Here is a 16,697-nt window from a genome sequence, read left to right as displayed (position 1 = left end):
TCTGTACACTCTGACATCCCTTCTGTCTCCTGATCCCTGTACACTCTGAGATCCCTACTCTCTCTTGATCTCTCCACACTCTGAGATCCCTACACTCTACTGATTCCTGTACGCTCTGAGATCCCTACTCTCTCTTGATCTCTGTACACTCTGAGATCCCTACTCTCTCCTGATTTCTATATATTTTGAAATCACTAGTCTCTCCTTATCTATGTACACTCTGAGATCCCTACTCTCTCCTGATCCCTGTAAACTATGAAATCCCTACTGTCTCCTGACTCCTGTATACTCTGAAATCCCTACTATTTCCTAATCTCTGTAAACTCTGAGATCCCTACTCTCTCCTAAACCCTGTACACTCTGAGATCCCTACTCTCTCTTGATCTCTCTACACTCTGAGATCCCTACATGCTCCTGATTCCTGTACGCTCTGAGATCCCTACTCTCTCTTGATCTCTGTACACTCTGAGATCCCTACTCTCTCCTGACTCCTGTTTACTCTGAAATCCCTAGTCTCTCCTTATCTCTGTACACTCTGAGATCCCTACTCTCTCTTGATCTCTGTACACTCTGAGATCCCTACTCTCTCCTGATTCCTGTATGCTCTGAGATCCCTACTCTCTCTTAATCTCTGTACACTCTGAGATCCCCACTCTCTCCTGGTTCCTATATACTCTGAAATCCCTAGTCTCTCCTTATCTATATACACTCTGAGATCCCTACTCTCTCATGATTCCGATACACTCAGAGATCCCTACACTCGCCTGACTCCTGTACACTCTGAGATCCCTACTCTCTCCTGATCACTGTGCACTCTGAGATCCCTACTCTCTCCTGATCTCTGTACACTCGGTGATCCCTACTCTCTCCTGATCTCTGTACACTCTGAGATCCCTACTCTCTCCTGATCTCTGTACACTCTGAGATCTCTACTCTCTCCTGATTCCTATATACTCTGAAATCCCTAGTCTCTCCTTATCTATATACACTCTGAGATCCCTTATCTCTCATGATTCCGATACACTCGGAGATCCCTACACTCGCCTAATCTCTGTACACTCTAGATCCCTACTCTCTCCTGATCTCTGTACACTCTGACATCCCTTCTGTCTCCTGATCCCTGTACACTCTGAGATCCCTACTCTCTCTTGATCTCTCAACACTCTGAGATCCCTACACTCTCCTGATTCCTGTACGCTCTGAGATCCCTACTCTCTCTTGATCTCTGTACACTTTGAGTTCCCTACTCTCTCCTGATTTCTATATATTTTGAAATCACTAGTCTCTCCTTATCTATGTACACTCTGAGATCCCTACTCTCTCCTGATCCCTGTAAACTATGAAATCCCTACTGTCTCCTGACTCCTGTATACTCTGAAATCCCTACTATTTCCTAATCTCTGTAAACTCTGAGATCCCTACTCTCTCCTAAACCCTGTACACTCTGAGATCCCTACTCTCTCTTGATCTCTCTACACTCTGAGATCCCTACATGCTCCTGATTCCTGTAGGCTCTGAGATCCCTACTCTCTCTTGATCTCTGTACACTCTGAGATCCCTACTCTCTCCTGGCTCCTGTATATTCTGAAATCCCTAGTCTCTCCTTATCTCTGTACACTCTGAGATCCCTACTCTCTCTTGATCTCCGTACACTCTGAGATCCCTACTCTCTCCTGATTCCTGTACGCTCTGAGATCCCTACTCTCTCTTGATCTCTGTACACTCTGAGATCCCACTCTCTCCTGGTTCCTATATACTCTGAAATCCCTAGACTCTCCTTATCTATATACACTCTGAGATCCCTACTCTCTCATGATTCCGACACACTCAGAGATCCCTACACTCGCCTGACTCCTGTACACTCTGAGATCCCTACTCTCTCCTGATCACTGTGCATTCTGAGATCCCTACTCTCTCCTGATCTCTGTACACTCGGTGATCCCTACTCTCTCCTGATCTCTGTACACTCTGAGATCCCTACTCTCTCCTGATCTCTGTACACTCTGAGATCTCTACTCTCTCCTGATCTCTGTACACTCTGAGATCCCTACTCTCTCCTGATCTCTGTACACTCTGAGATCCCTACTCTCTCCTGATCACTGTGCACGCTGAGATCCCTACTCTCTCCTGATCTCTGTACACTCGGTGATCCCTACTCTCTCCTGATCTCTGTACACTGTGAGATCTCTACTCTCTCCTGATCTCTGTACACTCTGAGATCCCTACTCTCTCCTGATCACTGTACACTCTGAGATCCCTACTCTCTCCTGATCTCTATACACTCGGTGATCCCTACTCTCTCCTGATCTCTGTACACTCGGTGATCCCTACTCTCTCCTGATCTCTGGATACTCTGAGATCTCTACTCTCTCCTGATGTCTGTATACTCGGTGATCCCTACTCTCTCCTGATCTCTGTACACTCAGTGATCCCTACTCTCTCCTGATCTCTGTACACTCAGTGATCCCTACTCTCTCCTGATCTCTGTATACTCTGACATCCCTTCTGTCTCCTGATCTCTGTACACTCGGTGATCCCTACTCTCTCCTGATCTCTGTACACTCGGTGATCTCTTCTCTCTCCTGATCTCTGTACACTCGGTGATCCCTACTCTCTCCTGATCTCTGTATACTCTGAGATCCCTACTCTCTCCTGATCTCTGTACACTCGGTGATCCCTTCTCTCTCCTGATCTCTGTACACTCGGTGATCCCTACTCTCTCCTGATCTCTGTACACTCGGTGATCCCTACTCTCTCCTGATCTCTGTACACTCGGTGATCCCTACTCTCTCCTGATCTCTGTACACTCGGTGATCCCTACTCTCTCCTGATCTCTGTACACTCGGTGATCCCTACTCTCTCCTGATCTCTGTACACTCGGTGATCCCTACTCTCTCCTGATCTCTGTACACTCGGTGATCCCTACTCTCTAGTAGATGCTTAGAGCGCGGTGTCACCTGAAGAGGACGTAATGGGGGTTATCGGAGTGATGGGAGCAGTTATGATTCCGTTGGGATTGATTGTCGCCATTTGTTGCATCTGGACGGCGGCCATGGTGGCCATGGGGTTGAGGTAAGCGCTGTGAGCGGCCACCAGGGCGGCCTGCTGCTGCATGAGCTGTGGGGGGCAGAAGGACAGGACAAGTGTTACACGATGACACAGACGTCAGTGATGTCACAGTGATGATGTCACAGTGATGATGTCATGATGTCATACACAGATAAAAAGAGGAGGCTGAACTCACCTGGTCACTTACTGCCTGTGTATAGGCGCTGTACGCCCCAAACTGGAGGGCGATGGGACTGAACATCCCAAGCTGATTGGCCACTTGCTGCATCCTGCGCAGACCCCGCTCCTTCTCTGTGTCTGCAAACTTTACTACCAGACTGGAGGAGGCGCCCTGCAGAGCACAGAGTACACTGTAATACTACACACAGCACAGAGTACACTGTAATACCACACACAGCACAGAGTATACTGTAATACTACACACAGCACAGAGTATACTGTCATATCACACACAGCACAGAGTACACTGTAATACCACACACAGCACAGAGTATACTGTAATACTACACACAGCACAGAGTATACTGTCATACCACACACAGCACAGAGTACACTGTAATACCACACACAGCACAGGGTATACTGTAATACTACACACAGCACAGAGTATACTGTAATACTACACACAGCACAGAGTACACTGTAATACCACACACAGCACAGAGTATACTGTAATACCACACACAGCACAGAGTATACTGTAATACTACACACAGCACAGAGTATACTGTAATACCACACACAGCACAGAGTATACTGTAATACCACACACAGCACAGAGTATACTGTAATACCACACACAGCACAGAGTATACTGTAATACCACACACAGCACAGAGTATACTGTAATACCACACACAGCACAGAGTATACTGTAATACCACACACAGCACAGAGTACACTGTAATACTACACACAGCACAGAGTATACTGTAATACTACACACAGCACAGAGTATACTGTAATACCACACACAGCACAGAGTACACTGTAATACCACACACTGCACAGAGTATACTGTAATACCACACACAGCACAGAGTATACTGTAATACTACACACAGCACAGAGTACACTGTAATACCACACACAGCACAGAGTACACTGTAATACCACACACAGCACAGAGTATACTGTAATACCACACACAGCACAGAGTATACTGTAATACCACACACAGCACAGAGTACACTGTAATACCACACACAGCACAGAGTATACTGTCATACCACACACAGCACAGAGTATACTGTAATACTACACACAGCACAGAGTATACTGTAATACCACACACAGCACAGAGTACACTGTAATACTACACACAGCACAGAGTACACTGTAATACCACACACAGCACAGAGTATACTGTAATACCACACACAGCACAGAGTACACTGTAATACCACACACAGCACAGAGTACACTGTAATACCACACACAGCACAGAGTATACTGTAATACCACACACAGCACAGAGTATACTGTAATACCACACACAGCACAGAGTACACTGTAATACCACACACAGCACAGAGTATACTGTCATATCACACACAGCACAGAGTATACTGTCATACCACACACAGCACAGAGTACACTGTAATACTACACACAGCACAGAGTACACTGTAATACTACACACAGCACAGAGTACACTGTAATACCACACACAGCACAGAGTATACTGTAATACCACACACAGCACAGAGTATACTGTAATACCACACACAGCACAGAGTACACTGTAATACTACACACAGCACAGAGTACACTGTAATACCACACACAGCACAGAGTATACTGTCATACCACACACAGCACAGAGTACACTGTAATACTACACACAGCACAGAGTATACTGTCATACCACACACAGCACAGAGTATACTGTCATACCACACACAGCACAGAGTATACTGTAATACTACACACAGCACAGAGTACACTGTAATACTACACACAGCACAGAGTACACTGTAATACCACACACAGCACAGAGTATACTGTCATACCACACACAGCACAGAGTACACTGTAATACTACACACAGCACAGAGTATACTGTCATACCACACACAGCACAGAGTATACTGTCATACCACACACAGCACAGAGTACACTGTAATACTACACACAGCACAGAGTACACTGTAATACCACACACAGCACAGAGTATACTGTCATACCACACACAGCACAGAGTACACTGTAATACTACACACAGCACAGAGTATACTGTCATACCACACACAGCACAGAGTATACTGTCATACCACACACAGCACAGAGTATACTGTCATACCACACACAGCACAGAGTATACTGTCATACCACACACAGCACAGAGTATACTGTAATACCACACACAGCACAGAGTACACTGTAATACCACACACAGCAGAGAGTATACTGTAATACCACACACAGCACAGAGTACACTGTAATACCACACACAGCACAGAGTACACTGTAATACTACACACAGCACAGAGTATACTGTAATACCACACACAGCACAGAGTATACTGTCATACCACACACAGCACAGAGTACACTGTAATACCACACACAGCACAGAGTATACTGTAATACTACACACAGCACAGAGTATACTGTAATACCACACACAGCACAGAGTACACTGTAATACCACACACAGCACAGAGTACACTGTAATACCACACACAGCACAGAGTATACTGTAATACCACACACAGCACAGAGTATACTGTAATACCACACACAGCACAGAGTATACTGTAATACTACACACAGCACAGAGTATACTGTAATACCACACACAGCACAGAGTACACTGTAATACTACACACAGCACAGAGTATACTGTCATACCACACACAGCACAGAGTACACTGTAATACCACACACAGCACAGAGTATACTGTAATACCACACACAGCACAGAGTACACTGTAATACCACACACAGCACAGAGTATACTGTAATACCACACACAGCACAGAGTATACTGTAATACCACACACAGCACAGAGTACACTGTAATACCACACACAGCACAGAGTACACTGTAATACTACACACAGCACAGAGTATACTGTAATACTACACACAGCACAGAGTATACTGTAATACTACACACAGCACAGAGTATACTGTAATACCACACACAGCACAGAGTATACTGTAATACTACACACAGCACAGAGTATACTGTAATACCACACACAGCACAGAGTATACTGTCATATCACACACAGCACAGAGTACACTGTAATACCACACACAGCACAGAGTATACTGTCATATCACACACAGCACAGAGTACACTGTAATACCACACACAGCACAGAGTACACTGTAATACCACACACAGCACAGAGTACACTGTCATACCACACACAGCACAGAGTATACTGTCATACCACACACAGCACAGAGTATACTGTAATACTACACACAGCACAGAGTATACTGTAATACTACACACAGCACAGAGTATACTGTAATACCACACACAGCACAGAGTATACTGTAATACTACACACAGCACAGAGTATACTGTAATACCACACACAGCACAGAGTATACTGTCATACCACACACAGCACAGAGTATACTGTAATACTACACACAGCACAGAGTATACTGTAATACTACACACAGCACAGAGTATACTGTCATACCACACACAGTACAGAGTACACTGTAATACCACACACAGCACAGAGTATACTGTAATACCACACACAGCACAGAGTATACTGTCATACCACACACAGCACAGAGTATACTGTAATACTACACACAGCACAGAGTATACTGTAATACTACACACAGCACAGAGTATACTGTCATACCACACACAGCACAGAGTACACTGTAATACCACACACAGCACAGAGTATACTGTAATACTACACACAGCACAGAGTATACTGTAATACCACACACAGCACAGAGTATACTGTAATACCACACACAGCACAGAGTATACTGTAATACTACACACTGCACAGAGTATACTGTAATACCACACACAGCACAGAGTATACTGTAATACTACACACAGCACAGAGTATACTGTAATACCACACACAGCACAGAGTACACTGTAATACCACACACAGCACAGAGTATACTGTAATACTACACACAGCACAGAGTATACTGTAATACCACACACAGCACAGAGTATACTGTAATACCACACACAGCACAGAGTATACTGTAATACTACACACAGCACAGAGTATACTGTAATACCACACACAGTGCGGAGTATACTGTAATACTACACACAGCACAGAGTATACTGTAATACCACACACAGCACAGAGTATAATGTCATACTACACACAGCACAGAGTATACTGTAATACCACACACAGCACAGAGTATACTGTAATACTACACACAGCACAGAGTATACTGTCATACCACACACAGCACAGAGTATACTGTCATATCACACACAACACAGAGTATACTGTCATATCCCACACAACACAGAGTATACTGTAATACTACACACAGCACAGAGTATACTGTCATACCACACACAGCACAGAGTATACTGTCATATCACACACAACACAGAGTACACTGTAATACCACACACAGCACAGAGTATACTGTCATATCACACACAACACAAAGTATACTGTAATACTACACACAGCACAGAGTATACTGTCATATCACACACTGCACAGAGTATACTGTCATACCACACACAGCACAGAGTATAATGTCATACTACACACAGCACAGAGTATACTGTAATACCACACACAGCACAGAGTATACTGTAATACTACACACAGCACAGAGTATACTGTCATACCACACACAGCACAGAGTATACTGTCATATCACACACAACACAGAGTATACTGTCATATCCCACACAACACAGAGTATACTGTAATACTACACACAGCACAGAGTATACTGTCATACCACACACAGCACAGAGTATACTGTCATATCACACACAACACAGAGTACACTGTAATACCACACACAGCACAGAGTATACTGTCATATCACACACAACACAAAGTATACTGTAATACTACACACAGCACAGAGTATACTGTCATACCACACACAGCACAGAGTATACTGTCATATCACACACAACACAGAGTATACTGTCATATCACACACAACACAAAGTATACTGTAATACTACACACAGCACAGAGTATACTGTCATACCACACACAGCACAGAGTATACTGTAATACCACACACAGCACAGAGTATACTGTAATACCACACACAGCACAGAGTATACTGTAATACCACACACAGCACAGAGTATACTGTAATACTACACACAGCACAGAGTATACTGTAATACCACACACAGCACAGAGTACACTGTAATACCACACACAGCACAGAGTACACTGTAATACCACACACAGCACAGAGTATACTGTAATACTACACACAGCACAGAGTATACTGTAATACCACACACAGCACAGAGTATACTGTAATACCACACACAGCACAGAGTACACTGTAATACCACACACAGCACAGAGTACACTGTAATACCACACACAGCACAGAGTATACTGTAATACTACACACAGCACAGAGTATACTGTAATACCACACACAGCACAGAGTATACTGTAATACCACACACAGCACAGAGTATACTGTAATACTACACACAGCACAGAGTATACTGTAATACCACACACAGCACAGAGTATACTGTAATACCACACACAGCACAGAGTATACTGTAATACTACACACAGCACAGAGTATACTGTAATACCACACACAGCACAGAGTATACTGTCATATCACACACTGCACAGAGTATACTGTCATACCACACACAGCACAGAGTATACTGTCATACCACACACAGCACAGAGTATACTGTCATATCACACACACAGCACAGAGTATACTGTAATACCACACACAGCACAGAGTACACTGTAATACCACACACAGCACAGAGTATACTGTAATACCACACACAGTGCGGAGTATACTGTAATACTACACACAGCACAGAGTATACTGTAATACCACACACAGCACAGAGTATAATGTCATACTACACACAGCACAGAGTATACTGTAATACCACACACAGCACAGAGTATACTGTAATACTACACACAGCACAGAGTATACTGTCATACCACACACAGCACAGAGTATACTGTCATATCACACACAACACAGAGTATACTGTCATATCCCACACAACACAGAGTATACTGTAATACTACACACAGCACAGAGTATACTGTCATACCACACACAGCACAGAGTATACTGTCATATCACACACAACACAGAGTACACTGTAATACCACACACAGCACAGAGTATACTGTCATATCACACACAACACAAAGTATACTGTAATACTACACACAGCACAGAGTATACTGTCATACCACACACAGCACAGAGTATACTGTCATATCACACACAACACAGAGTATACTGTCATATCACACACAACACAAAGTATACTGTAATACTACACACAGCACAGAGTATACTGTCATACCACACACAGCACAGAGTATACTGTCATATCACACACAACACAGAGTATACTGTAATACTACACACAGCACAAAGTATACTGTAATACTACACACAGCACAGAGTATACTGTCATACCACACACAGCACAGAGTATACTGTCATATCACACACAACACAGAGTATACTGTAATACTACACACAGCACAAAGTATACTGTAATACTACACACAGCACAGAGTATACTGTCATACCACACACAGCACAGAGTATACTGTCATATCACACACAACACAGAGTATACTGTCATATCACACACAACACAAAGTATACTGTAATACTACACACAGCACAGAGTATACTGTCATACCACACACAGCACAGAGTATACTGTCATATCACACACAACACAGAGTATACTGTAATACTACACACAGCACAGAGTATACTGTAATACCACACACAGCACAAAGTATACTGTAATACCACACACAGCACAGAGTATACTGTCATATCACACACAACACAGAGTATACTGTCATACCACACACAGCCCAAAGTATACTGTCATATCACACACAACACATAGTATACTGTCATATCACACACAGCACAGAGTATACTGTAAAACTACATGCAAAACAGAGTATACTGTAATACTACACACTGCACAGAGTATACTGTCATATCACACACAGCACAGAGTATACTGTCATCTAATACACAGCACAGAGTATACTGTCATATCACACACAACTCAGAGTATACTGTCATCTAATACACAGCACAGAGTATACTGTCTTATTACACACAGCACAGAGTATACTGTAAAACTACACACAACACAGAGTATACTGTCATATCACACACAGCACAAAGTATACTGTAATACTACACACATCACAGAGTATACTGTAATACTACACACAGCACAGAGTATACTGTAATACCACACACAGCACAGAGTATACTGTAATACTACACACAGCACAGAGTATACTGTAATACTACACACAGCACAAAGTATACTGTAATTCCACACACAGCACAGGGTATACTGTCATATCACACACAGCACAGAGTATACTGTCATATCACACACAGCACAGAGTATACTGTCATATCACACACTGCACAGAGTATACTGTCATATCACACACTGCACAGAGTATACTGTCATATCACACACAGCACAGAGTATACTGTTATATCACACAGAGCACAGAGTATACTGTCATATCACACACAGCACAGAGTATACTGTCATATCACACACAGCACAGAGTATACTGTCATATCACACACAGCACAGAGTATACTGTTATATCACACACTGCACAGAGTATACTGTCATACCACACACAGCACAGAGTATACTGTCATATCACACACAGCACAGGGTATACTGTCATATCACACACAGCACAGAGTATACTGTCATATCACACACAGCACAGAGTATACTGTCATATCACACAACGCACAGAGTATACTGTAATACCACACACAGCACAGAGTATACTGTTATATCACACAGAGCACAGAGTATACTGTCATATCACACACAGCACAGAGTATACTGTCATATCACACACAGCACAGAGTATACTGTTATATCACACACTGCACAGAGTATACTGTCATACCACACACAGCACAGAGTATACTGTTATATCACACACAGCACATAGTATACTGTTCTATCACACACAGCACAGAGTATACTGTTATATCACACACTGCACAGAGTATACTGTCATACCACACACAGCACAGAGTATACTGTTATATCACACACAGCACATAGTATACTGTCATATCACACACAGCACATAGTATACTGTCATATCACACACTGCACAGAGTATACTGTTATATCACACACAGCACATAGTATACTGTCATATCACACACAGCACAGAGTATACTGTCATATCACTCACAGCACAGAGTATACTGTTATAACACACACAGCATAGAGTATACTGTCATATCACACACAGCACAGAGTATACTGTCATATCACACACAGCACAGAGTATACTGTTATATCACACACTGCACAGAGTATACTGTCATATCACACACAGCACAGAGTATACTGTCATATCACACACTGCACAGAGTATACTGTCATACCATACACAGCACAGAGTATACTGTCATATCACACACTGCACAGAGTATACTGTCATATCACACACAGCACAGAGTATACTGTCATACCATACACAGCACAGAGTATACTGTCATATCACACACTGCACAGAGTATACTGTCATATCACACACAGCACAGAGTATACTGTTATATCACACAGAGCACAGAGTATACTGTCATCTAATACACAGCACAGAGTATACTGTCATATCACACACAACACAGAGTATACTGTAATACTACACACAGCACAAAGTATACTGTCATTCCACACACAGCACAGAGTATACTGTTATATCACACACAGCACAGAGTATACTGTCATACCATACACAGCACAGAGTATACTGTCATATAATACACAGCACAGAGTATGCTGTCATACCATACACTGCAGAGTATACTGTGATATCACACAGCACAGAGTATATTGTCATACCATACACAGTACAGCACTGCACACACACAGTGTACACAGCACTGTACACACACAGTATACACAGCACTATACACACACAGTATAAACAGCACTATAAACACACAGTGTACACAGCACTGTACACACACACTGTACACAGAACTGTACACAGACAGTATACACAGCAATGTACACACACCGTATACACAGCACTGTACACACACAAACAGTGTACACAGCACTGTACACTTACCGGCAGAGTCCGACTCCCGTGCAGCGTATTAATGGCAGCCTGTGCTTCTGTGTGTGTCTGAAACTTCACAAATGCACAACCTAAGTGTGGGAGATACCACATTACTACAACACACCAACAGCACAGTAATACTACACAGCACAGTGATGATATGACTGAGGAACAGGGACTGGTGTGTGTCTGGGGGGTTATATAGGGGTAGAAGCCTTTATAGTATAGTCTGGGGGAGTTATATCCTGCACAACGAATACTACTCAGAAGTGCGCCGAGCACTGGGGGCCAGGCATGAAATGGTGAGTGTGAGTGGACACTGGGACTCTCTGTATCACATTTATCTCTGTACGGAGATTTGTTTTACATTGAGTAACATTCCCTTGAAACGCGTTTCTCTGCCTTAGTGCAATCAGAGAGAGCGAAAGGCGTCAGGTAGACTCGCTCTTCACTAATCAAATAATCATCTAGCTCATTTATCAATGGGCGAAGATACCTATTGAAAAGCATGACGCCCTTCAGCAGAAGTGAGACCTGTTGTCTGACTTGTGGAAGACAGATATACTCTAGTTGCTGGATGGTCACTATCTGCATGTACATGTTAGTGAATAAGCCCCACCGACAGGTGAAGGACGCACACGTCAGTCTGCGCTACAGGTGATAGATTTACCTTTGCTGGTCCCATCCGGCCCCCGCAGGACGGTGCATTCATCAATATTTCCAAAAGGTTCAAACATCCTCCGGACGTCCTCATCCGTCTGTTGTTTGCCCAACATCCCGACAAAAAGCTTCCGGTCCTCTGTATACAGGAGAACGCCGGGGTTATACAGATATATAGTACATAACATGGAGGAGGGTGATATATATAAGACGATGGGTGATATATATATATATAAGATGGGTGATATATATAAGACGGGGGGGGTAATATATATAAGACGATGGGTGATATATATATATATATATATAAGATGGGTGATATATATAAGACGGGGGAGGGTAATATATATAAGACGATGGGTGATATATATATATATAAGATGGGTGATATATATAAGACGGGGGAGGGTAATATATATAAGACGACGGGTGATATATATATATATATATATATATATATATATATATATATATATATATATAAGATGGGTGATATATATAAGACGGGGGGAATAATATATATAAGACGATGGGTGATATATATAAGATGGGTGATATATATAAGACGATGGGTGATATATATATACATATAAGATAGGTGATATATATAAGACGGGGGGGGTAATATATATAAGACGATGGGTGATATATATATAAGACGATGGGTGATATATATATATACATATAAGATAGGTGATATATATAAGACGGGGGGGGTAATATATATAAGACGATGGGTGATATATAGAAGAAGATGGGTTATATATATATATATATATATATATCTATATATATATATATATATATATATATATATATATAGTAACGTAACATAGAGGAGGGCGTGAGGGGCACAAAGAGGGCGATATATAATAATATGGGTGATACATATATAAGAGGATGGGTGATATATAGAAGAAGATGGGTGATATATATAAGAAGAGGGGTGATATATATAAGACGATGGGGTGATATATATAAGACGATGGGGTGATATATATAAGACGATGGGGTGATATATATAAGACGATGGGTGATATATATATAAGACGATGGGGTGATATATATATAAGAAGAGGGGTGATATATATAAGAAGAGGGGTGATATATATAAGACGATGGGGTGATATATATAAGACGATGGGGTGATATATATAAGAAGAGGGGTGATATATATAAGACGATGGGGTGATATATATAAGACGATGGGGTGATATATATAAGAAGAGGGGTGATATATATAAGAAGAGGGGTGATATATATAAGACGATGGGGTGATATATATAAGACGATGGGGTGATATATACAGCTGGAGATGTCTATATGTGTCAGGGGACAGACAAGTGATAATTTGGGGAAGGGTACCTACCTCCTCGACTCTCACTGTCTGCGGGTTTCACCTGAATTGGTCGATTCATCTGGAAAATAAAATCACGTTGTTCAAGTATCCAAGTTTACAATTATATTACGTAATTACAGTATATAAAGTCTATTTCAGTGTCTATATATGAATTTATCCATATTCTTTGATTGGGTCACTTTAACGTATTACAATAGTGGGATACTGATGGTCATATATAGCAGTATACTGTAAGTAGCATTGTAGCCAGATGTCACATCATATTATACACCCATTGTACCGCTGGTTCACATTGTATCACAGCGTTACATTGTATCACAGTGTCAGTGTCTCACAGTGTTACATTGTATCACAGTGTTAGTGTATCACAGTGTCAGTGTCTCACAGTGTTACATTGTATCACAGTGTTAGTGTATCACAGTGTCAGTGTATCACAGTGTTAGTGTATCACAGTGTCAGTGTATCACAGTGTCAGTGTGTCACAGTGTTACATTGTATCACAGTGTCAGTGTATCACAGTGTTAGTGTATCACAGTGTCAGTGTATCACAGTGTCAGTGTATCACAGTGTTAGTGTATCACAGTGTCAGTGTATCACAGTGTTACATTGTATCACAGTGTCAGTGTATCACAGTGTTAGTGTATCACAGTGTCAGTGTATCACAGTGTCAGTGCATCACAGTGTTAGTGTATCACAGTGTCAGTGTATCACAGTGTCAGTGCATCACAGTGTCAGTGCATCACAGTGTCAGTGTATCACAGTGTCAGTGTATCACAGTGTTACATTGTATCACAGTGTCAGTGCATCACAGTGTCAGTGTATCACAGTGTCAGTGCATCACAGTGTCAGTGCATCACAGTGTTACATTGTATCACAGTGTCAGTGCATCACAGTGTCAGTGTATCACAGTGTCAGTGCATCACAGTGTCAGTGTATCACAGTGTCAGTGTATCACAGTGTTACATTGTATCACAGTGTCAGTGCATCACAGTGTCAGTGTATCACAGTGTCAGTGCATCACAGTGTCAGTGCATCACAGTGTCAGTGCATCACAGTGTCAGTGCATCACAGTGTCAGTGCATCACAGTGCATCACAGTGTCAGTGCATCACAGTGTCAGTGCATCACAGTGTCAGTGCATCATAGTGTCAGTGTATCACAGTGTCACATTGTATCACAGTGTCAGTGCATCACAGTGTCAGTGTATCACAGTGTCAGTGTATCACAGTGTCACATTGTATCACAGTGTCAGTGTATCACAGTGTCAGTGCATCACAGTGTCAGTGCATCACAGTGTCAGTGCATCACAGTGTCAGTGTATCACAGTGTTAGTGTATCACAGTGTTAGTGCATCACAGTGTCAGTGTATCACAGTGTTACATTGTATCACAGTGTCAGTGCATCACAGTGTTAGTGTATCACAGTGTCAGTGTATCACAGTGTCAGTGTATCACAGTGTCACATTGTATCACAGTGTCAGTGTATCACAGTGTCAGTGCATCACAGTGTCAGTGCATCACAGTGTCAGTGCATCACAGTGTTAGTGCATCACAGTGTCAGTGTATCACAGTGTTAGTGCATCACACTGGGTATCAGTATAATTTTGCTCTCACATCTGTTCTATTTCTGTCCTAATTAACATTCCAACTACTAATTAACACAAATATCACACAGGAGATGTAAATCCCCCTCACCAGTAACTGCGACACATCACACACCCTTATTACACTCTACAGGGTGATCTGCTCTGAGTTTCACACTTATAATTAGTGTTGCTGTAACCTGGGCTGAATTAATGAACTGATTATTGACTGATCCCCTTCAATACTGGAATGAGGTGAGATGTCCCTGTACACACTGTCAGACCATGTTACATACAGTAACACACTGTCAGACCATGTTACATACAGTAACACACTGTCAGATCATGTTACATACAGTAACACACTGTCAGACCATGTTACATACAGTAACACACTGTCAGACCATGTTACATACAGTAACACACTGTCAGATCATGTTACATACAGTAACACACTGTCAGACCATGTTACATACAGTAACACACTGTCAGATCATGTTACATACAGTAACACACTGTCAGACCATGTTACATACAGTAACACACGGACACAGGAGGTGATGAGGATGTACTGAGAGTAATGTAGGTAGGGAAGGGGTTAGTAGGGTCTCTGGCAGGGAAGGGGTTAGTGGGGTATCAGGTCTCTGGCAGGGAAGGGGTTAGTAGGGTGTCCTGTCTCTGGCAGGGAA

General features: G+C 42.3%; 1 protein-coding gene across 2 annotated transcripts in view; it reads right to left on the bottom strand.

Moving 5' to 3' along the window:
* The window catches only part of CELF3 (CUGBP Elav-like family member 3), a 30,411-nt gene extending 15,906 nt beyond the window's left edge, over window positions 1-14,505 (bottom strand). For both annotated transcript variants that reach the window (XM_075194011.1, XM_075194012.1), the window contains exons 1-5: window positions 14,437-14,505; window positions 13,078-13,206; window positions 12,417-12,496; window positions 3,245-3,400; window positions 2,958-3,117 (exon numbers count right to left, since the gene is read on the bottom strand). In XM_075194011.1, the coding sequence (XP_075050112.1) occupies window positions 2,958-3,117; window positions 3,245-3,400; window positions 12,417-12,496; window positions 13,078-13,206; window positions 14,437-14,485 (574 nt within the window). In that variant the 5' untranslated portion in view covers window positions 14,486-14,505. The remainder of the gene's footprint in view (window positions 1-2,957; window positions 3,118-3,244; window positions 3,401-12,416; window positions 12,497-13,077; window positions 13,207-14,436) is intronic.
* Between the last annotated feature and the right edge of the window lie 2,192 nt (window positions 14,506-16,697).

The sequence above is a fragment of the Mixophyes fleayi genome, unplaced genomic scaffold, assembly GCF_038048845.1.
Source record: "Mixophyes fleayi isolate aMixFle1 unplaced genomic scaffold, aMixFle1.hap1 Scaffold_147, whole genome shotgun sequence".
Lineage (NCBI taxonomy): Eukaryota > Metazoa > Chordata > Amphibia > Anura > Limnodynastidae > Mixophyes > Mixophyes fleayi.
This window is presented reverse-complemented; position numbering and strand designations above follow the sequence as displayed.